At 48.8% G+C, this 23,008-nt stretch overlaps 1 protein-coding gene across 18 annotated transcripts in view; it reads right to left on the bottom strand.

The window, feature by feature from the left end:
• PTPRK (protein tyrosine phosphatase receptor type K) overlaps positions 1-23,008 on the bottom strand; it is a 1,571,968-nt gene that overhangs the window by 165,362 nt on the left and 1,383,598 nt on the right. For all 18 annotated transcript variants that reach the window (XM_069607477.1, XM_069607481.1, XM_069607480.1 and 15 more), the window contains 2 exons: positions 13,622-13,809; positions 12,659-12,746 (listed from right to left, as the gene is read on the bottom strand). In XM_069607477.1, coding sequence (XP_069463578.1) covers positions 12,659-12,746; positions 13,622-13,809 — 276 coding nt within the window. The remainder of the gene's footprint in view (positions 1-12,658; positions 12,747-13,621; positions 13,810-23,008) is intronic.

Raw genomic sequence — 23,008 nt, 5'->3', positions numbered from 1 at the left:
GGGTTTGGCTTCTTTATAGGCGGGTAAAGCCTGTGGAGGCCAGCCAGATGTTGCTTCACAATTTACTCTTATATTGGCTCCTAGTAGCCTTGCTTCTAGCACCCTGGATGATCTATAGGTTAGCCTGATATAGGCTTAAGTGTTTCAGCGTGACCTGCTCAGGACCCTGCCCCCTTGCTGGGCCAGGAGAGGAGCTGGGCCCAGCGGTAGGTGAATGGGTGGTCTGTCTGAAAGGCTGAGGAGCTTGGAGAACCACGGTCTGGCCGGCCACTAGGGAGCTATCAAAATGATGCTAAGGTTCCGGGATTCCTTTATCTTGCAGATCACCCTGTGGACTAGGGGTGTGGGCAGGGAGGCATATGCCGTCATTTCGTTCCATTGGATCTGGACTGCGACGTCCAGGGAGCTGGAGGCCTGCCCCTGCCAGGAGGCGAACTGATGGTCTTTCCTGTTGTCCCGGGAGGCAAAAAGATCCACCTGGGGATGCCCCCACCTGAGGTAGATCTCCTTCAGCACCAGGTTGTTCAATTTCCACTCGTAATTGTCCACCCCCAGTCTGCTGAGCCTGTCCGCTTCCAGGCTGGATTCCCCCAGGAGGTGGACAGCCATGAGGTAAATTTCGTTCTCCCATTGCCACATGCCGACTGCTATGTTGCACAGCGGAGGGGATCTGGTGCCCCCCTGCTTGTTGACATAGTACATGCAGGTGGAGATGTCCGTCTGGATAAGAACTATCTTGCCCTCGATAAGAGGAAGAAAGACCTTGAGAGCCCACCATATGGCCTTCAATTCCAGCCAATTGATGTGGGACTCCTGCCGATTCCCGACTCCATGGATGCTTTGGTTGTCCAGGGGGGCTCCCCAGCCCTCTAGGGAAGAGTCAGTAACTGTGACCTGAGGGGCCGGATGCCTAAAGGGCTTGCGCTGCCTCAGGTTGAAGTGGAGGTCTGAGAGGAGACAGGGAGGAATGTTGACTGGCTCCTCTTGGGAGCCCTTCTACTGATTCCATGAGGCTGCGAAGCGCAGCTGTAATCACCACATCCTGAGTCTTGTCTGGGGCACGGCCATGAGGACCGCTGCCCTGAGCCCCAGTAGGTGTTGGTACCACCAGGCCGATGTCACAGGCCTGGAGAGGAAGTGAGCTGTAGCTCTCTTGATGGCTGCAATCTTGTCCTCAGAGGGAAAGACTCTCACAGAGCTGGTGTCCCAGATGAGGCCAAGAAGATCAGGCTCTGCGTGCCCTGCAGCTGAGACTTCGTGAGATTGATAGTGAACCCCAGGTCTTGGAGTGTGTTAATCAGTGCAGAGGCATTATGGTGAACCGCTTCCGGAGGGGTGGTCCGGACGAGCCAGGGTTCCAAGTATGGGTAGATGTGGTGGCCCTGAGGGCTGCCACTGCATTCATCAACCTGGTAAGTACCATGGGAGCCGAGTTGAGGCCGAAGGGAAGCACCTTGTATTAGAAATGGAAGCCCATGATCCTGAAGAGCAGTAAGGAACGATGCATATGACAAATCGGGACGTGTAGGTAAGCGTTTTTCAGATGCAGGAAGCACATCCAGTTTCCCCTGTCCAGTTTTTCCGCAATAAGAGCTGGCATAACAATCTTGAATTGTTGCAGAGGAAGGGAGCGATAGAGGGTGGAAAGGTCCAACACAACCCTCCTGTCAGCCTGGTTCTTTTTCTGTATGGTGAAAATCCTGTAATAAAAGCCCAAGCCTTGCTGGTAGGTTGGGACTTCTTCCACAGCCTGGCTCTCGACGAGCGACCGGGTCTCAGCCAGTAAATTTGCCATCTCAATCTGTGGGAGGGGAGGAGAGGAAGGTACCGGTAGGCGGTCCCCCGTGGAGACTACAGAGAGGATCCAGGGGTCTGAAAAATTCTGGCGCCAAAATTGCAAGTGAAAGGCAAGCCTGCCACCTACCGGAGACACATGGACCCGAAGGGGCGTGTCATGCCTTTTTTCCCCTCTGAGGCTGTTGCGGAGGAGGGGGGATTCGAAACCCCCCCCCTTTTTTGTTTCCTCCGATGCGGACTTTGAGAACGGTCCGGTTGTTTGGACCTCTGTTCTTGGAAGCCTTGCAACCCGCCAAATGCCCTGCTCCTTGTCAGAGCGTTGCTGCGACTGGGTGTAGGCTTGGGCGTGGCCTTTGTAAGACTAGATAAAGACTTTGCGGTTTGCGAGCTGCTTTTCTTTTTATCTAATGCCTTGTCGGTGGTGGAGTGGAAGAGGTCACTGCCTTCGAAGGGGAGGTCCAATATGCGTTCCTGGATATCGGGATTAAATTTAGTAGCCCGGAGCCAGGCCATCCTTCTCATATCCATGGCAATGCAGATGGGCCGGGCAGAGGTATCGATGTGGGCCACGGAGGACTCCATAATGTCATGCGCTACCAGCCTGGATTCTCCTAGTCCCGCCTTGAAGCACTTAGCTCTGTGCCGGAAGTTCTAGGAGGAAGTCCGCAATTTCCCACCACAGCCCTTGGTTAGCGGCTGCCAACATGGCATCTAAGTTGGCCTGCTGCAGGTGCAAGGAGGCATTGGAGTACAGCTTCTTCCCATACACCTCCAAGATCTTCTAGTCCTTGCCTAGCAGCGTTGAGGACCGAGGCTTAGAATAGAGTGACGCTGCATCTATCACAGAAGAGTGCATTTGAGGATGTGCTGAAAGAAAGTGTGTGCCCCCCTCCATCTGCCTGTATTTGGCGTTGAGGCATCGATTGACAGGCTGGGCCGAATGCGGCTTGAGCCACCCCTTCTTGGCCAGGGCAACTACGTCTTTCTGCATCGGGATCCCCGTTTTGGTAGGGGGTCATAGGGTGAGGACTTCTGCTTACACCCACCCTCCCACCCCTCTCCTCGGGCTGCTCTACCTCGGGCTGTGGAAGGCTCAAATATTCTGCCAAACCTGCAAGGCGTTCGTGGAAGGCCCTGGCTAAAGATGGCGTGTTGGGGTCCTCCTCGTCTGTATCCGTTAGGCTCCAGAGCTGGTAGAGGAGTGCTGGGCGCCGTGGGCTGTGGAGTGGAGACCGGAGCCGGAGGCTGGTGTGTAACGGCTTGTACTGTGGGAGGAAGAGAAGCCGGAACTGGAGGAGCCGGCTAAGGCAGTGGCATCTGCGCTGGGGCCTGTGGCACCGGAGCTATCGGAGGAATGACTATGGGTGCCAGTGGGGTGCCCTAAGGGAGCATGTCCCTGATGGCATCCCAGAAGATGACCCCTATCTGGGGAGTTCGCATCAGCCCTAGGAACCTTTCGAAGAACTGGTCTTCGGAGGCTGAAGTGGCAGGTGATATTGACGGAGTGGCCAAGGGCAGCTGGGGTTGGGGCACACTCTGCCTGGCGTGAATAGAAGCATGCCCTGCGTTGCTTATGGATAAACTTGTCGTGACCCTTGCCCCGGGCCCTCACTCAAGTCAGCCTTCTAGTTAGGGCATGGTCAAAGGCCTTAAAACCTCATCCAAGACACTCTTGGGGGGTCATTACAACCCAGGCGTTAACCATGGTGCTATTAGCGCCATGGTTGACGCTGGTATTTTAACGATTGCACCATGGTGGATTCCAAGGTTGGTGGGGCGGTAATTCCCCATTCACCATTGGCCCTTCCCCATTCCCATTTGTGCCCCCATAGGGCTCCATGGGAATGGGGAAGGCGGTAATTACAGTACCGCAAATTGCGGTACCGTAATTACCTCCAAGGTCCCGTTGCGGGTCCAATCCTTAACGGCTGGTCAAGACCAGGTTCTAAGGAACTTGTTGGGGGGGGGGGTGGGCAGGGGAGGGGGGAGGGTTCAGCCAACATGGAGGCACACACATAGCTCAGTTACAAGGAACCGAGCTATGCGGTCTAGTCTTTTGGGTGTGGCAGGCCTGGAACTACTTTACCTGGACTACTTTGGGTGTGGCAGGCCTGTGACTACTTTACCTGGACTACTTTACCTGAGACTATTTAAACCACACCCAAACAGCAGAACATGCTTTGCGTTATTCTGCTGTGGGCAGCGTAACTCTCACCGTGTCCAGTTCTTTGATGCCAGCTTACCTGAAACCAAGGACCTGCAGAGAGAGAAACACCACTACGAAACTTACCTGGAACAGTAGCCTGTCTTCAATCCATCGCTGACTTCAGCTCCACTCACCTGAAGGTACGAACTCCATCATCCGGCACCGCTTGCATCCTGCAATACCATAACCTGGAAAGAGGAGAAAGAAAGACAGCATTAGTAAGCGTTTACTCACGTTTCCTCCCGAATAAAGGAAGCCACACAATTCTTACCTGGGTAGTCATCTCCTGGTCAGTATCATTGCTGGAATATTAAAGCGCTCGCCAAGGAACATCGCAAACTGCAAGGAGAGAAAAGACACAGGTTAGCAATAAAAAAGGCGAAACAGCGCAGTGCATCGCGCATTACTCACCGGACAGCATCGCGCACACCGCGCTTTCGCCTACCGGCCCATGCTCATCTTCAACCTGCATGACAACATCAAAATACCTTTCCATACCTAAAAGGAAAGAAGCAAGACATTGTTTTATTCGAACTAAGAGGAACATAAGAACTGCATATAAAGACTGTAAAGCAGCAAACGTAGCAGGCCTGGATTCCCACAGGGGGGCTTGCACCAGTGAAGTATCTTGGTCGCTGCTCGCCCCCCACATCTTCGCACCCCTGCCACGAGGAGCAGGACGGAGAATCCACTGCTTACAATATTAAGGTGAGGAGAAGGCCCAAGGGGGAGGAAGACGTTGAGGCCAAGGGAGTCGGGAAAACAAAGACAATCTGGTATTGAATCCAGCTCTCCTATATTGCAGACCCATCTTTAACCAGAGGCCTTACCAAGGGACCGGGAGAGGGTTCGAGAGTGCAAATCATCCAACTAGGGCTGGGTGGCGTCCCCGCGTAACAAAACTGTAGGCCACACACCTGGTTGACACCAGTCTTACCTTGTGACTCTTTCCTCCACCTGCTCCACAAGAGCGGGTATCGGATGAGCGGCCAGCATGTCTGGCGCAGCGGGCATTTTGTCGTGCCAAAGTCGTGGTGCCTGGCTTGCTGGAACCAGCTCAGTGCTAAACGCTTGGTGTTGGAACAAAAGGCCTATCCTGCACCTCAGGCCGTGACCTGGAAGGCGTATTGCCCTCAGCAGAGCTGCCTGTAGTGCTGCGTGAAGGCACCCCCTCTGACATTATGCTGGTACTAGGGTGTTGCCCCTCGGGAGCAACCTCGGTAAAAGAACCTTGCGGTCCCGCAGCACTGACACCGGAAGGATCCGGAGACCCCCTCGGCCGTGAGGCCAATAGCTGGACTAGCCTCAGTATGTGTGCTGGTACTAGAACCCAACAGGTTTCTCCTGGTCGGGCACTTCCTTGTGAAGGAGTGTGATGGTGAATAGAGGCCTTTCCTTCGGCCTCGAGCGATGTTTAACAAAGTCCTTTACATCCTCCTGGGGTGACTTCTAGAAGAGCTCCCTTCCCCTAGCTAGCCTGTTCTTCAGTGCCCGTGGAGTCAATGCCTCGCATGCGGAACAACCTTCCCAGCCGTGGTCGGAGGTAAGGCAGCGGAGACAAAGGGCATGGGGGTCGGTTGTAGGGAAGAGCCCCTCGCAGGCTGGCCACCTGCTGAAATTGACATGCGCCAGGGAGGAGCTTGGCGCCTGAGGACCATGTACCTATTGAAAAGAAAAAGACAAAGATAGAAGAATATCCGGTGACAAGCGTGTGGTATTACATGGCCAAAGCCAAACCCAGGAGCGCTGGTGAATTCGGCCCATTCCAGTCTAAGCAAAAGAGGGAGATTGAGGAGTGGCGCCGGTGGGCAGAGTCAGGCAATCACCCCGCGCTTGTCTAAATTTAAAGAGGAAGAAGATTTTTTCTGGTGAAAAGTGTTCCGTCTCCTGGCCCTCGCAAGGGATGCCCATACAGTATGGAGGAAAGGGGACGGGAAGTAAGAGTACTAGTAATTACTCTTACATCCCGTCCCCTTTCCTCCATACTGCATGGTCGATTACAACTGAATGTAGACCCAGGGTGGAGAGGAGACTCCTTACGCAAACAAGTTCCTTAGAACCGCCTGTCCAAAGGCCGCGTCTGACTTGGAGCCAGCGTCCAAACAGTAATGCTTACAGAAAGCCAAAGGGGTGGCCCAAGCGGCCGCACGGCTTATGACATGCCATGGAACCTGAGCATGCATGTTGGCTGACAGCGGCTTGTGTTGCCCCTCATAGGCCTCTTTGATGGCCGCAACCATTCACCGTGCAATAGAAGCCTGGGATGCCTGATAACCAGGTCTGGCACCCCCAAAGGTGACAAAAAGCGCATCTGACTTGCGGAAGCCCTTGGTCCTGTCCAGATAGAATTTCAGAGCGCGTCTGACATCCAGACAGTGCAAGTCTCTCTGAGCCTCGTCCTTGGGGTCAGCGAAGAATGTAGGTAAGTAGGTAGGAACGCCGGTTGAGTCCGCAGGACCACCTTATCCCTGTGGAAAGTATTATAGGTTTCTGAGGCCACTAGAGCCTGGATCTCACTCTGCGAGCAGAGGTGATACCTATTAGCAGAGCTGTCTTAATGGTGACCAGCCTGATTTCCGCAGATGCCATTGGCTCGAATGGTTTGTGTACCAAGTCACCCAACACCACGATGAGGTTCCACACAGGGTGTGGCTTCTAGATGGGCGGGTAAAGCCTGGACAAGCCCGCCAGATGTTTCCTGACTATCAGGTTGGAAGAGAAGACCTCCTCCTTCAAATTTCTGTAGGCCCCTATGAGTGCCAGATAGGTGCACCTGTACACCTGAATGTGCGAGGTGTGCCAAGAAGGAGAGCAGATCCTCCAGCGTGCACGTTAGGGGGATCACTCTTCTGAGAGTCTGCCCAGTGGCAGAACCTGCTCCATTTACTCTTATATTGGCTCCTGGTGGCCTTGCTTCTAGCGCCCTGGATGATCTCCAGGTTAGCCCGTTATAGGTGTTTGAGGGTGATCTGCTCAGGAACCATGCTGCGAGGGCTAACTTATGAGGCGCGTGGTGGAGAACCCTGCCCTCCTGCTGGAACAGGTGGTGTGCTGGACCCATTGGAAGGTGAATGGGTGGTCTCTCCATGAGGCTGAGCAATTCAGAGAACCACGGTCTCGCCGGCCACCAAGGTGCCATCAGGATGATGCTGAGGTGACAAGCTTCCTTTAGCTTGCATAATACCCTGGGGATCAGGGGGTGGGAGGAAACGCATAGGCTGTCATGCCCTCCCATTGAAACTGCAAAGCGTCGCCCAGGGAGCCTGGGCCCAGTCCCTGCCAAGACACAAACTGATGGCACTTCCTGTTCTTCCAGGATGCAAATAGATCCACCCAAGGGTGGCCCCATGTGTTGAAGACCATCTGCAGCACCTGGTCCTTCAATTGCCACTCGAATTGTCTGCTCCCAGTCTGCTGAGCCTGTGCGCTTCCAAGTTGGCCTCCCCTGAGGTGTGGACGGTCGCGAGATAGATGTTTTCCAGGGCCCATTCCCACATTCTGATCACTAGGTTGCACAGCGGAGGGGACCCAATACCCCCCTGCTTATTGACATAGTACATGCTGGTGGAGTTGTCGGTCTAGATAAGGACGGTCTTGCCCCCAATGAGCAGAAGTAAGGCTCTCAGGGCTAGCCAGATGGCCCTAAACTCCAGCCAGTTGATATGCGACTCCTGCTCCTACCGGGTCCAGACTCTGTGGACGCTGTGGCAGTCCAGAGTGGCTCCCCAGACCTCCAGGGAGGAGTCCATAGTGATGGTGACCCGCAGGGGCAGCTGCCGGAAGGGCTTGCCCGTCTGTAGGTTGCAGTCCCTGGACCACCATTTGAGGTCCACGTGGAGAGAAAGCAGTATGCTGACCAGCTCTGCTTGGGAGCCCCTCTCCTGATTCCTTGAGGCTGCGAAGTGCAGCTGTAATCTCCTCATTCTGAGTCTCGTGTGTGGCAGGACTGCTGCCATGATACCCAATAAGTGTTGGTACCACCAAGCCAAGGTCACTGCCCTGTTAAGTAAGAGGGTTGTGGCACTCTTGATGGCCGTAATATTGTCCTCCGTGGGAAATACCTTCACGGATCATGTGTCCCAGATGAGGCCCAGGAAGGTGAGGCTCTGCATGGGCTGCAGCTGGGATTTCTTGAGGTTGGAGAGTAAAACCCTTGTTGTGGAGCATGTTCATAAGCGCAGAGGAAGTGTGGGCAACTCCCTCTGGGGATCTCGACCTGATGAGACAGTTGTCCAGGTATGAGTAGACATGGTGGCCCTGGGCCCTGAGGAGAGCTGCCACTGCATTCATGAGTCTGGTGAATACCCTGGGGGCTGAGTTGAGGCCAAAGGGTAGCACCTTGTACTGGAAATGACAGCCCATGATCCTGAAGCACAGGAAGGAGAGATGTGGCTGCCAAATCGGGACGTGTAAGTAGGCGTCCTTCAGATCCAGTCTCCCCCGTCTAGTGTCTCTGAAATGAGTGCCGGTGTAACCATCTTGAATTTCTGAAGAGGGAGGGAGAGGTTGAGGGTGGATAGGTCCAACACAACTCTCAGGCCAGCCTGGTTCTTCTTTTGTATGGCGAACATCCTGGAATAGAGCCTAAGCCTCTCTGGGAGGCTCGTACTTTTTCCACTGCCTGGATCTTGACGAGCGACCGGATCTCTGCAGAGTTGCTGTCCCAATCTGTAGGAAGGGAGGAGAGGTAGGTATCCGTAGGTGGTACCCCATGGATACTACAGATAGGATCCAGCGGTCTGCAAATTTCTGGTGCCAGAAATGCACGCGAGAAGCAAAGCTGCCACCCACAGGAGGCACGTGGACCCCGAGGGACATGTCATGCCTTATTTCCTTCGGAGGCTAATGGAAGAAACCCTTGCTACCCCCTGCCCCTTTGGTAGTTGCGCCGGTGCTGACTCGTTAAGCGTTCCCATTATCTGGACCTCTGTTGCTGGAATCCCCGGAAACCCACCGAAAACCCGCCCCTTGTCGGAGCATTGATGGGACTGGGTGTACGCCTTGTTGTCCCGTTCAAACAAAATACTTCAGCAAGATGGCTGCCAAAGAACTGGAAGACTGGCTCCATTTCCATGGCAACCAGTACGGACAACAGGAGGAGGCGACAGCAGCAGCAGTGGCACCCGCCGCAGAAATCGGGTAAGTGGGGACGGGGGGGGATTAGTTTAGTTTAGTTTATTCATTTGTATTGCGCACCAGACCCGAGAGTATGAGGGCGCATGAGCAGCATGGTTATTCAAAGCTTGGTTACAGTTTGCTTATACATATCTTATACATATCACTTACAGTGTTACAGTGAGGTACAAAGGGCAGTTTTACAAGAGAGGTATAGTACATTACAGATATTTTAAAGAGTTTGCAGATAAGCATTCATTCTAGGATAGTGGCAGTGTGGTGTTGTGTTAGAAGTATTAGTGATCTTCGTTTTTTATCCATTGGATATAATTGCGTCTAAAGTGTGTAAAGGTTTGGGGTGTCCTGTGGGATGGTGGTAGGGCGTTCCAGTGTTGGGGTGCCTTCACCTGGAAGCTGTTGCCGCCCATTTTGGTGCTTTTGAACCTGGGGACTATGAGTAGGTTTGCGTTAGAGGTTCTGGTGGGTCTGTTGGGGGTGTATTTGCATATTCTGTCTGCCAGGTAGCGTGGGGCAGCGTTGTTCAGACATTTGTGGGTTAGCGATGCTACTTTGAGCAAGATTTTGTCTGAGGTGTTGAGCCAGTTAAGGGATTTCCGGATGTTGGAGATGTGGGCTCTCCTGGGGATGCTAAGCGCTGCTCTGAGAGCGTTGTTTTGGAGCATCTGAATTTTGTTGGTGATTTGCTTGCTGACTCCTACGTAGAGGGCATTACAGTAATCCAATTTGGATAATACCAAGGCTCTGGCTAGTGTAATGCAACTCTGGGGGGATAAGAAGGGTTTGGCTGCTCTTATAAGCTTACATGTGTAGGCCGTGGAAGATGCCATGGAACTAACCTGTTTGTGGAAGGTTAGGGCGGAGTCGAGGTATATTCCTAAAGTTTTCACTTCTTTAGCTACCTTGATCGGGTTCCCGTCTATGATGAAGTTGGTGTAGTTTTGGTCTAATTTGGTTATGTTTGTAGAGGACCCAAGGATGATGAGTTCCGTCTTGTCATCATTCAGGCATAGACTGTGCGAAGCCATCCATGCCTGGATGATGAGGTACACCTTGTTCACCAAGGCCAAATCCTGGTTGTAGTCTCCCGTCAGCGGGATGAGGATGTGCATCATCAGCATAGTTGGTGTAGGTGATACCCAGGCCATCTAGATCATCAAACAGGGGCTTCACGAACACGTTGTACAGAGTGGGGGAGACGCAGGAGCCCTGAGGGACTCCGCATGTGATGGAGATGGGGTCGGCAGCGGTGGAGAAGACACGCATGGATCTGTTGCTGAAGAATGACTCGATCCAGCTGATGACTTCTTGAGAGAAGTGCGCAGCTGAGTCCAGATGATTGCATAGGATTTTGTGGTCAACTAGATCAAACGCCGCAGAGAGGTCTACTAAGAGTAGTAGTGCGGTTTTACCGTTGTCTCTGATGGTGTCTATTTGGGCTTTCAGATCAATGAGGGCTGTTTCAGTCCCATGTAGGGGTCTGAAGCCTGATTGTCGCGTACCTAGAAGGTGGTTTGTTTCCAGGTGTTTTTGGATTTGTTGGTATGCTGTCTTGTCTAGTATCTTGAGCAGGAAGGGGACGGTGGTAATGGGTCTGTAGTTGGTCGGGATAGAGGGGTCAAGGGAAGGTTTTTTTAAGGAGGGGGAGGACCCAGGACTCTTTGAGGTTACTGGGGACTGTTCCTGAGGAGAATGAGGCGTTGATGAGTCTGGTGATGAATGGCGAAAGGTCTCTTGCCGTGTCTTTAATGATTTGTGGGGGACAGAGGTCGCCTTTACAGTTAGATGGTTTGAGGCGGAGAATGATTTTTTCCACTTCTAGGGTAGATACTTTGGAGAAGCTGAAGCGAGTGGTGTTGGGAGGGAGGTGAGTGGGTGAAGTGCTTGGGGGGGTATTAATGGGGTTGGTTGATTTGGTGAGGGAATCTTTCTTGTTTCTAATTTTGGTTTGAAGGCCTATGACTTTGTTGTTTAGTGCATTTTGGACACTAGTGCACCATTGTTTGTTCTTCACGCAGGTATCTGGGATAAGCACAGGTGTTTCTAATTCTTTGATAATTGTAAACAGTTCATTGGTGCTGGAGTTGGATTGTGCAATCCTCTGGTTATAGGATTCTTGTTTGGCAGCTATGATTTCTTTTTTGTAATTGGCCTTGATTTTGTTAAGCAGTAACTTGTTGTGGTCTGTGGGAGACTGTCTCCAGACTTGTTCCATTTGACTTTTTTCTAGTCGAAACGCTTTAAGGTGGCTGGAGAACCATTGGTTGAGGTGCTTTTTTGGTTTGCTTTTTCTGAGTTTTAGGGGTGCAATGGAGTCTAAGGCTGTGCGCATGGTATTATTATATCCTTCTACGAGGTCATAGGGGTTGGAAGCCGGGAGTCGGTTGAGCGTAGGGAGGATGAGTGGGATCAGTTTTTCCACTGTGATATTTTTCTTGCTTCTCGTGGGGATGGCTGTGGCTAGCGTCAAGTTAGTTATGAGGCTTCAAGGGAGAAGGAGAGGAGGTGATGGTCAGACCAAGATTGAGATGAGTTATTGGTGATAAGTGCAGCACAGTTATGGTCTGCTACCCAGTCGAGGGTTCTTCCTTTGTTGTGGGTAGGGCCGGATACTTTTTGTGTGAAGCCTAGTTCAGACAAAGTGTTATTAATGAGGGTGGCCTGGTGGTCTTTGGGGTCTTTGTAGCCTAGGTTAAAATCTCCTAGAAGGAGGCATTGCGAGGAATTTTTTAGGTTATCGGTGAGGATGGCACTGAGGTCTTCCTTGAAGGATCCCAGGGGTCCAGGCGGTCTATAAAGTAAGTGGATGGATATCGTTTGGGAGTTAGCAGTGGGCAGCTTGGCTGAGTGCTTCGCATGATGGAAGGTGTGTAGAGGAGTCTAGTCTGATGTTAAGGTGAGTTTTGGCGATGATGGCCAGGCCTCCGCCTCTAGATTCAGTTCCGTCTGCTCGGATGATGGTGTAGTCAATGGGGATGGCTAGCGATAGGGCTGGGCCTGCGGCTGCATGGAGCCAGGACTCTGTTATGGCTAGGAAGTCTAGGTCTTTGGCTAGAATGATGTCTGCGATGTCCGTGGCATGGGCAATTACGGAGCGTGCATTGATGAGGGTTAAAGGACAAAGGGAAGGAAGGGTGGAGGGAAGATGGCAGGTTGGGGGAAGCAGCCAGCAGGTTGCTCGGAATGCAGGCTTAGATCAGTAGATTCAGCTGTGTTCCGAGCAACCTGATTGACTGCTCACCCCGCCCCGGGTGCTAATCACTATAAAAGCCTTCAAAAGTCTATTTGTAATCAGAAACATCACTCAAAGCACTGCGAGAAGCATACAAGGATGGTGGAAAAGATTTATGGAAAGATCTCCGCTGGTGCACTTTTAAGTCTTTGACATCCTACATGTTCAGGTTTTTGTTTGTGGTCAGGGGGAGACAGAGTGGTAATAATAGATTGACTAAAATGGGCTACATTTTTGTAAATACAACAATTCTCATTCACAAAAGCAGGTTAAATATTTTCACAACTTACACGCAATGATATTTCCGTATCTGTTCTTCGTTCTGTTTTGATCTTTCTTAGCAACATCCCAAGTAGCAGACTGTCCCTCGAAAAAACTCTAAAACACATGACAAGTATATCTATTAAAAATAACTGAAATTTATGAATACAAAAAGCACATTAAAATAAATGAAACACACTAATATACATTTGGTTTTGCAGACAGACATACTGATAAAATAGCCTTTAGTTCAGGCCCCATGGTTTTACAATCAACGATGTCTGTATGAGGTTGTTAAAAAGATTTATGTAAAAAGTAAGAAAATAAATTTACAAAAAAAGCTACAGCTCTGTCAATTACGAAACAGCATTTTGTAACTAAATTCGAAAATTCCAAAACCAAGCAGAGGTACAAGTCGGAGCAAAGGTAGGAACTGTCAGGTAAAGATAGGGAATGGGGACAGGCAGCGTGCCCAACTCAGTGCCAGCCAGGAGTACGTTGAAGGAATGCAATTTTGAAATATACATTTCAATTTCCAGTTTCCCACTAATCACTGACGGGTTAAAAAAGTAAATGTTCAGGTAGCAGGAAATGTATTTACCAGTGAATGTTCACATTCATAATCTGTTTCATGCATACATCACAAGAGTTATGCAGGCAATATCCCACTTGTAATTTGGATTATGCAAGAGATCATATACAATTCAGATGTTCTACTCCATCTACTACTTGGGGATTTTTCTGGAAATTTACTTCAGTTGTTGGAGCTTTTTCGACTACAACATTTAAATACAAAAGCTGTGAGCAATTTAAACCTACGAAATGGGGAAAGGTTTGGCAATTAGAAAGTGTACTCTGCGCCTAAATACAGATTTGTCATTTTGGCTGCTGCGTGAGGTACAAAAAGATGTGGTTCAATTCAAACCTATAGTGTATTGAAACTTTTTCATCAGCACTTTAGAAGAAATGCATAGGTTATTGGTTATTTTCACCTCATACTCCTCTTTGAAGCCATAGCTGTCAGATGTCTTCATAAGGTTAATATGTTGTAGCAAATCGGCCACTCTGATTGCAGGGTGCAACTGGCCAGTTTGATATGGCGATTCAGTCCCCTCACAAAGGTAACGTGGAACATCAAGTAGCCTGTTGGACTCTGCTGTGACTGCTGTGTGGTTTTCATCTGTAAAAGATGTAAAAAGTATTACAAAGTGTTTTTGTGGCAACATCTTTAATATCTAAGATGTGTGTCAAGGGCATGTTATAAAATGCCTTACTGGAAGGATCTAAACAAGCATTTGTTTACCAACATATGCCCTCTGTCAGAATTCATTGTGGTTTTCTTCAGGTTCTTTACTATAACAATTGAGTCTCTAAAGAACTTAATTGACCCAAACCATCCTCGGGGGCCTTTCTCTACTCAAGTGTAGAGTCCCAATTGCTCCATAGGAAGGGGCCCAGAGGTTGATGGTTGCTGCAGAAGGAAGAGATATGAAACTCTGGGAGGTAACTTGGGGAAGGCGAGACACTTTTCTGTCCATGCGCCATCTGACACCACTACACTATAGGGATATAAACAAGCGAAACATTATCTGACCAATCTTTCTTACAAAAATCACAGGAAACAAAATAAAATCACCCTCTTGCAAGACTCTGGCCCCATACAGTGTACAAAAGACAGGCAGCAAAGTTTCAGCAATGCCCCATTCTAGTTTTCCACTCTTCTTTCCTTCTCCATTTGCAGGCGATTTTTGGGGTTGTGCCCGGTGGGAGAATAGGCAGACTCCTAGCACCATTGCTAATGCACAAATGCACGATGAAAACCTAAAAAAAAACATACAGACTGACCAGTCTCAGACCGACTGCTACTCGGATCTGAATGGACAAAGAAAAACAACAAGGAGCTGTAGAAATGCCGAGGTCCTGATGCTTTTTCGGCCATGTAATAAATGAATGGGCCCCAGGCTGCAAAAAATATAAATCGCCTCTGAAATGAACTCGTGGACTAAAATAACAAAGCACCCACATACCTATGATGGAATTTAGATTCCAATGGAAACTATAATAATACAATTAGACACATCTATAACTAAACATCTAGAACGTGCTAAACCATAAGGGAGAAGCACAGACATAATAACACATCAAAAGTAGAATAAACATCCAACAGAAACCATCAAGTTACATTTTTCAAATAGCTATCTAGATATTTAATTCCAAGCAAATGAGCACTTGGCACTCATTCGTGCATGTGCCTCTACCCCACAGTGCACATACACGCATACCCAAACATACATACGTTCTCCCTCACCCCAACCTCCTTTTAGGGAAAGTCAGGAGCAACACAATTTTTTGGGGTAAAGGAAGCTCTTCAAGATGTTCATAACTTGCCACCGAAAGTAGCATATCCAGGCACTTAAACAGTTTTTAATATTTCTGCACAACTTGATCTGTTTTGTATGACACCAATTGATCTGGCATATGCTACTTATTAAGCAGGCACTCGTCAATTCCCAACTCTTAGTTGCTCCTGGATCACATAATCTCTTTTCAAAACATTCCGTCATATAGTACATGTGTTTTATAAGTAACTCTCTGCAAACATTTCAGACAACTTTTGCAGCGTTATTTGCTTTCATTAGCAATTGGAAAATTGAAAATAAATCCCTCATCAATGGAAATCCACTCTTTACTAAATATCACCAACAAGTGTTATATAAATTTAAAAAATATATAAAAAAAAACCCACGTGCACAGCGGCAACCGAAACTAAAGGACACGACAGACTGTCATGTGCAAGCGAGCCTGAGATATCAACTGCTTTATGTTCATGGCAAAGAATGCAAAGACACTTCGGCTGGAAACGTTTCTTTGGCAGTGCATTGGTTATAGAGCAGGGAATGGTTACAGCTTCGCAAAGTGTCATCACTACAGCAATCAGATTCAAGGAACTTTACAGGATTCCTAGTGTGGCACAATTGAGCCTAGAGAAGCATCACATCTGTCATATGACCAGGTGTCATGTCATTTCCAATAAATTGCAGGAAAAGTCGGCAATCGTGCCACTTTACTTATCGAAGAAGCTGCAAGACCGTTATGTCCTACATAGCAGCCTACACTAAACCAGCGAAAACCAGGATAAGCATTGCAGCCTACACTAAACCAGCGAAAACCAGGATAAGGGTAACTGAGCAAATTGACAGAGCAAGCCAAACTTAAGCTTATCTCCAATCCAAAAAAAAAAAAAAACACATTTGTCTACACCAAAATAAATAAAAAATCCCCAGGTTTAAAAGTTGCTAGTATGAGACATGTGCTACATGCACATTTGAGGCAAGAAAACTAGGCCATACGAAGAAAGAAAAAAACCGTTGAGCTGCAAGCAGATGCACTAAAGTCAAGACTTCCTTCCTGCCACAACCGTTCTGTCTTCAAAAGAGCAACTCCAACCACCGAACCTGTGTCTATGGTGCAAACACCTGCTTCATAATTTGAGCAAAGTGAACATACAAAGCATCGGAAAAGAACACCATCTCTGATCAATTTCCCTTGGCAGTGGCTCAAAAAATTGTTTAAATCGAAAGAATAGACCTGCACAAATTTACTCTGAGGTGCAAGGGAAAACTAAATAACAAATAGTGGTTGCAATGCAGTATTTCTTTAAGCATGCGCAACTGTCAATATGCTAAACAAGAAGCAAACTGTACCCTAGCATACTCAACTAGTCGTCAGGAAACCGCCCCCCATCCCCATGATTTTGTAATGTAGCCGGGGAGAAAACAGTCTGATTGGCTAGAATAAGAGATGGCATTAGAACAGGTTGGGGGTGAGCTACATTACACATGACAGTAACAATTGATGATGACAAGTAAGGAATATGGAAAGGAAAACGGGGCTCTCTTCTGTACAGGAATATTTGGCATTCAAAATATGAACAAGCATGAGAGCTAGAGTTTCGTATCAGAACGAATGCACATGTTCCCTAATGTGATAGGTCCCTAAAGAGATACCAGAAGAGACCCGGATTGGGTAAGCATTGGAATCGAGGCCTACCAAGAAGATAAACGTATCTAAGCAATATCTAAAGTTCACTCTGAGGCAGTTCCTTTCCTCCCTGGACTTCCCATCAGACGACCTTATTCTACAGGCCATCTAGCCCATATTGCAGTTTATATTTTAAACTGTGTCCGCTGGTTCAGTGCAAAGTACCAAATCATGCCACTTAAAATATTATTTACCAGAAATGTTTACGAGTGTGGACTATTTTCCAATGCAACTAGTTTAAGTCAATGATAGTCCACAGAAATGGTAATGAGAGGCAAACAATGTGATTTTGTACAGTTAACTAAATGAATTCAAACTCCATTTTATGCGTTCTGTCATCAGTGACCTGAATTTGATCACTCTTATGTATGTTTTCACTTTGGAAAACAATCATGGATTTCGACTGGCAAGTGGAGAACCAAAGTGCAATGGAAAGGCAAAGTCACATTTCAGAATCAGGATATGAATGTCGGATAGACTCCTTCATGACAGGCCTAGTCATTGGAAAATCAGTCTGACTGGAGCACATGTTATATACCCATTCATTTCTGAAAGGGGGGCAGGATTGGTGAAAGTCCTGTCACATACAAGGCTAAAATGTGAAAGCAAACTATGGCTAAGACATAGTGAGTCACACACTAAATTGTGACCCATTCTTTCTCAGTCTAATGCAGTGGATGAAAATTAAGTCTAAACGAATTTTACCCATGTTTTGAAATGTACTCAATTACCCAAACATACATTTTACTCACATTTTATAAAAAAGATGTAAGGTTGAGTTGAAATGTTATATCCCGAGTTACGTCGGTATGCAGTTTTGAGTGCTGAAAACAAACCTTGTAGGGAAAACTATATTTTTTCCAGCCACTGCCAAACACTTTTCGCACATATTCTGCAACAAGGAGTTGGTTTATATAATTGCACCAGTTCTAAAATATGTTGGGCAGGGTGTTTAGTGTGTGAAAACGCATATTAAAATGCACCAAAAGCATTTACCCAGTGGGCACCCAGATCTTGGAACACATACCACTTCACATCCGCACTCCGCCCTGCAACACGACTTTCAGAAAGAGCCTCAAATCACACCTGCTTCACCACAAATAACCCAACTCCTCAAACTAATCCTCATATCTTAATCAGGAAACGTTTAGTAACTTGTTTACCTGCCACCTTTTCAACCTCAGAAATGTGTAATGCGTTCCGAGACCCTCAGGGTAGGGCCAAAGCTGAACACAAATTTAAATAAAAGAAATACATTAATTAGGTTACTTTGCATTTTGGTCTGTTGCTAGATTGTTTTAATTTTTCAAGATCTGCCACGTAGTCTGGTAAAGAAAACTGTTGTCCGTCACCTGGTGCGTGCCCATGACAAGGAGCTTGGGCATCACAAGTGGGGGCAAGTATCGGTTAACTTCACCATTTGCAGACGAGAACCTTTGATGAGAAAAAGGCACCATAAAAATTGCGATGCTTGTGATCATTCATTGGTTAGCAAGGCGTATGTAATCATTTCTATTTGACAATGTTTTGGATTTCGTACATCCAGTTTAGGAGCCTAAAACTTACGGACAATGGCAACAACTGTAAACGATTTGCAAGACCGGTTTTAGAACATCCAGCCTAACATGGTGGATGACGGGTGGGGCATTTGGATTCAGCAGTTTGAACTGCATCTGCAGGCAAGAGACATTACAGAAGGAAAAAGAAAATGCACACTCCTGCTGCTGAACATTGGCGGAGCAGCACTCCACCTATTCAACACGCTCCCCAACAACAGAGCCACAGAGGACTATGACACCGCCAAGAGTGCGCTAACCAGCAAATTCAAACCAGATCTCGATCCTGACTATGAAAGGTTCCACTTCTGCATGGCCCGCAAAAGAGAGAGACAGAGACAATGGACGACTTCCACGCCAGGCTGAAAGAGCTGGCTGTTGGGTGTCAATTTCCAAACGAGGAGTTTGCTATCCGCCTACAAATTATTAATGGACTGTATTTGGAGAAGCTGCAAAGAGCCATCCTGCCAGAGAAAAATGTCCCGTTAGCACGCATTCTAGAGATGGGAAGGCTGTGAGAACGAACGGATGACCAAGCAGCAGTGATTGAGGCTGCCATACAGCGTCTATAACTAGACAACCCCCAAAGGGGAGAAGAAATGGCGTGGAAGTCGCCCATTGACTCAAGAGGCAACAAGACATCCAGCCACATCAACCAGACAAAGAAAGACGCCCCACCTATACCAAACCCGGACGCCCACATTGCAGAAGCAATGTTTGCAAATGGTGTGGTGGCCCATGGCACCGAGGCGAACCGTGCCCAGCATCAGGCGTCACATGCAGAAAATGCGAACGGCTAAATAATTATGTGGCTGTATCTAAACCCCTCAGGGCCGAGAGTTGTAAACATGCAGCAAGAACACCAAAGGGACCCCAACCTACACAGATCATCTCGCAAACCGTGAGGAAGAGCAAGAGCAATCGATGGCGCACAGATGTTGCCCAGCAGCAGTGAGACCGAGGAGTCATCTGATGAAAGTGCATCCCCAGATAGACGGGGCAAAGAAAGACGCAAGAAATCAGGCAAGAAAGTACATTGTGTGCATATGATCTCTGCCATAGAACCACACAGAATGAAATATGGGAAGAAGCGAAAACAGAACAAACGTCCACATCCTGCACCATCCTGTAAGATGGGAGCCCCATCGAGATGGTCATTGACACGGGGGCAACCATCAATATCATGACCGCCCACAAGTATAACAAACTCAACCCGAAGCCAAGACTTCAAGACAGGCGAGTAGAACTGTTTGCATACAGCAGCAGAAAACCACTTCCAGCACAAGGGTCATTCAACAAACACCATTGAGTGTTCCAAGGCTTCGGATGCCTCCGCTGCAGAACAATTAAGCTGCATATCGATCCAACGCTCGAGCCGAAAGCAGTATGACACTGGCGTGTCCCTTTTCATATGAGAGGAGTAGTTGAAAAGGAGGTAGCAAAGCTGGAAGAGTTTGGGATAATCGAAAAGACATCTGGGCCCACCCCATGGGTCTCACCAATGGTTGTTGCACAAAAGCAAAAACAGCAAAACGCTGTAATAATATGCATAGACATGAGGCTACCCAATGCGGCCATCGGGCGGGAACGCCACATCACACCAACCATCGACAAATTAATTGTAGACCTTACGGGAGCCAAGGTTTTCAGCAAGTTAGACCTCAGGTCTGGTTATCACCAGCTGAATCTTGCAAAGGAATCGAGATACATAACATTCTCGTCCAACTTAGGGCTGCGAAGATATAAAAGACTACATTTCGGAATATTCTCTGTGGCAGAAGCATTCCAAAACTAGATCCGAAGGGTCCTCCACGGCTCTAGATGGCACCACCAACATAAGCGATGACATACTTGTCTATGGCATCACCTCCAGCGAACACCATAAGCGGCTTGCAGCAGTTCTACGACGACTGGAGGAGGCCAGGCTCACCCTAAATGCAGAAAAGTGTGAGTTTAATAAAGAGGAGCTCAACTTCTTCGGTCATGTGTTTAACTCCAAAGGCATATCACCTGACCCAGCCAAAGTCAGTGACATCAAGAACACAGCAGCCCCAACCATCAGCAACCGAAGTGAGAAGCTTTAAGGGCATGGCAATGTACTGTGCCAGATTCATATCAGATCTTGCCACCCTCGCAGCCCCTTTGAGAGACTTAAAGAAAGAAACAGTGGGAATGGATCAATAGGCGTTCCAACATGAAGACTCATTGTCCAGCACCACAAGAATGGCTTTTTTCAGCATAGAACGTGAAACTGAACTCCTAGTGGATGCCAGCCCGGTGGGGCTAAGGGCTGACCTCACACGTAGATAAGGGCGGGAGCATACACCCTATCGCATTCGCCTGCCAAGCACCAATGAAGACTGAACAAAATTATGCACACATTGAAAAAGAGGCACAGGCAATTCTCTGGGGCTGACTCCACTTCAGAGTGTACCTATTGGGACAACCGGCCAAGGTATTCACTGATCACAAACCATTAATACCAATCTTCAAGGGCTCTGTCCCACACCCCCCTGCAAGACTAGAGAAGTGGATGATGCAACTTCAATCATTTAAAATAGACATGGAGTACAGAGCTGGTGCCGACAACCCAGCAGATTACCTATTCCGTCATCCCCGTCCCGCCACAGAGCTTGAGGAAGAGCATGCGGCGGAAACAGAAGAACACTTGTGCCTGTCACCGCATGCGCGTGGCCGCGAGCACTCACTCTGCAAGAGACGGCGGACGAGACAAGGACATACACATGTCTGCTACGAACCATCCAAGCAGTCCAATAAGGGGACTGGAAGAACTACCTGACAGCGATGGCACAACACACGCCCGCTGCCCAGGAGAAACTACAAGCGTTGTTTGGGATCCGCCATGAAATCACGTTATCCAGGGACGGCTTGCTGCTGAAGGGACACTGAATCATCCTACCAAGCACGCTGGAAGAGAGTCCTGAAGCTAGCACATGGAGGCCACCAGGACATTGTCAAGACGCAATCATACCTAAAATCCAGAATGTGGATGCCACAAATGCATCAACGCATGATAAAGCTCATTGAATCCTGCACGGCATGCCAATTGTCAAGGAGGCTGGCAGTGCCAGAACCAATCATCAGTGCACCACAAAGCCATACCAGATGGGAGTCGGGAAGCATGGACCTTTGCATCATTGCTGGAGAGGGGTATCTCCAAGTCCTGGTGGACGAATTTAGCCGCTACCCTGAAGTCGAGTACGTGAAATCCACAAATGCTGAATCTGTGACCACTCCACTCAAGAAGGTATTCGCAGTCCATGGGATCCCCTCCAAATTGAAGAGTGACAACAGACCGTCGTTCACCAGCCAGGACCTCAAACAATTCTTCCAAGACCTTAGCATCAAACACAGGAAAATCACCCCATACTGGCTGCAGGCCAATGGTGACGCAGAACAACTTATTGGGCCCTGAATAAAGTCATATGGATCGCAAAGGAACACAACCAACTGTGGCTGGCCGCAGTGTACAGGTTTTTGCAGGTGCATCGTCAAACCGCACATATGTTGATGGGGTGAGCCCAGCGGCCCTCATGTTCGGAGTGCCGATCCAAGCTGAACTCCTGGTACACCCGAGCTGGGTGAGCCCTGATCCCGACTACCACCTCACTGAGGAGAGGCAAATCAGGAGGAACGAACATGAGAGCCTAAAGTGCGATGCTCAACACAGGGAATTGCAACCGGGAGACATGGTCCTGGTAAAGAACAGGGTGCCGCAAAAGAAAATGACACTACGAGCCCCGACCGTGAACAGTCTAAGATGCCAACCATAGCATGATAACAGCCACGCGAGGGACGGAAGTGGTGACAAGGAACGGGTCTCATTTTCGACGAGTCCCAGAAACCATGTGGAAAGAACACCCAGAAGCTCATCAAACCGAGGGACACCCCCAACCAGGACATGTCACGCCAGAGGAGGGCTCCTTACCTCAGAGAGCCTATGAACAATGCCCATGGGAAAACACGACAGCTCCATGTAACCCCAAAGCGGAAGAACCAGACAGGACCCATCCGCGAAACCAGCTGAGAGAGAGACCAAAGCCATCCTCCCGTCTCCACGGGTACGTACTACAAGGGATATACTGTCGGAAGAGCGACACGGCGGAGCAGTGATAATAGACAATTTATGTATAAGAAAAGTTATGTTTGTATGTAATTTTGGGAGGAATGTGGTGTAGTGAGGCAGGCCCAGTCACGTGGCCAAGGGGAGACCAGAGTCACGTGATGTGGGCGTGATAATAAAGTTTGCCCAGGAACTCAGGCAGTCCGGAGCAAGTTACTACGACGAGTAGTCATGGTCTTTTGTGAGCCGTGTGTCCGGGGCCCATGCAGACCTGCAATTGAATGAGCCGGCACCCCCCCTGTGCACCGGAGGCCTGCCGCATTACAACAGAACAGTAGGGTTACAGATACAGACCAAAGTTCAAGGGTTGCCGGGAGGCAGTGCACTTGTGCAACTGGGCGGGCAGGTACTTGGGCCCGAAATCAGAGGGCAACCAGGTGACCAGTGCAGTACCAGGCAGCAAATCAGCAGGGGAGAGGAAGAGAGAAGGCAGAAGCAAAGAGTAAGGTCTTGAGGTGCTTCCAGCGATGGTTCTCAAGTTTCAGAGAGGCAGGGAGGCTATTCAAGAGGGAGGCCCTAGCCGAAGAAAGGGATCTACCACCAACTCGTTGCTTGGAGAAGCGACTGACCCTGAGGGAGGTGGAGGAGCGAACAGCTCAAGTAGTAAGGTATTTACGAAGAGAGAATTTGAGGTATCA

The sequence above is a fragment of the Ambystoma mexicanum genome, chromosome 4q (genome assembly GCF_040938575.1).
Source record: "Ambystoma mexicanum isolate Mex_15411 chromosome 4q, UKY_AmexF1_1, whole genome shotgun sequence".
NCBI lineage: Eukaryota > Metazoa > Chordata > Amphibia > Caudata > Ambystomatidae > Ambystoma > Ambystoma mexicanum.
Note: the sequence above shows the minus strand (reverse complement) of the source record. Positions and strands in the feature narration are given on the sequence as shown.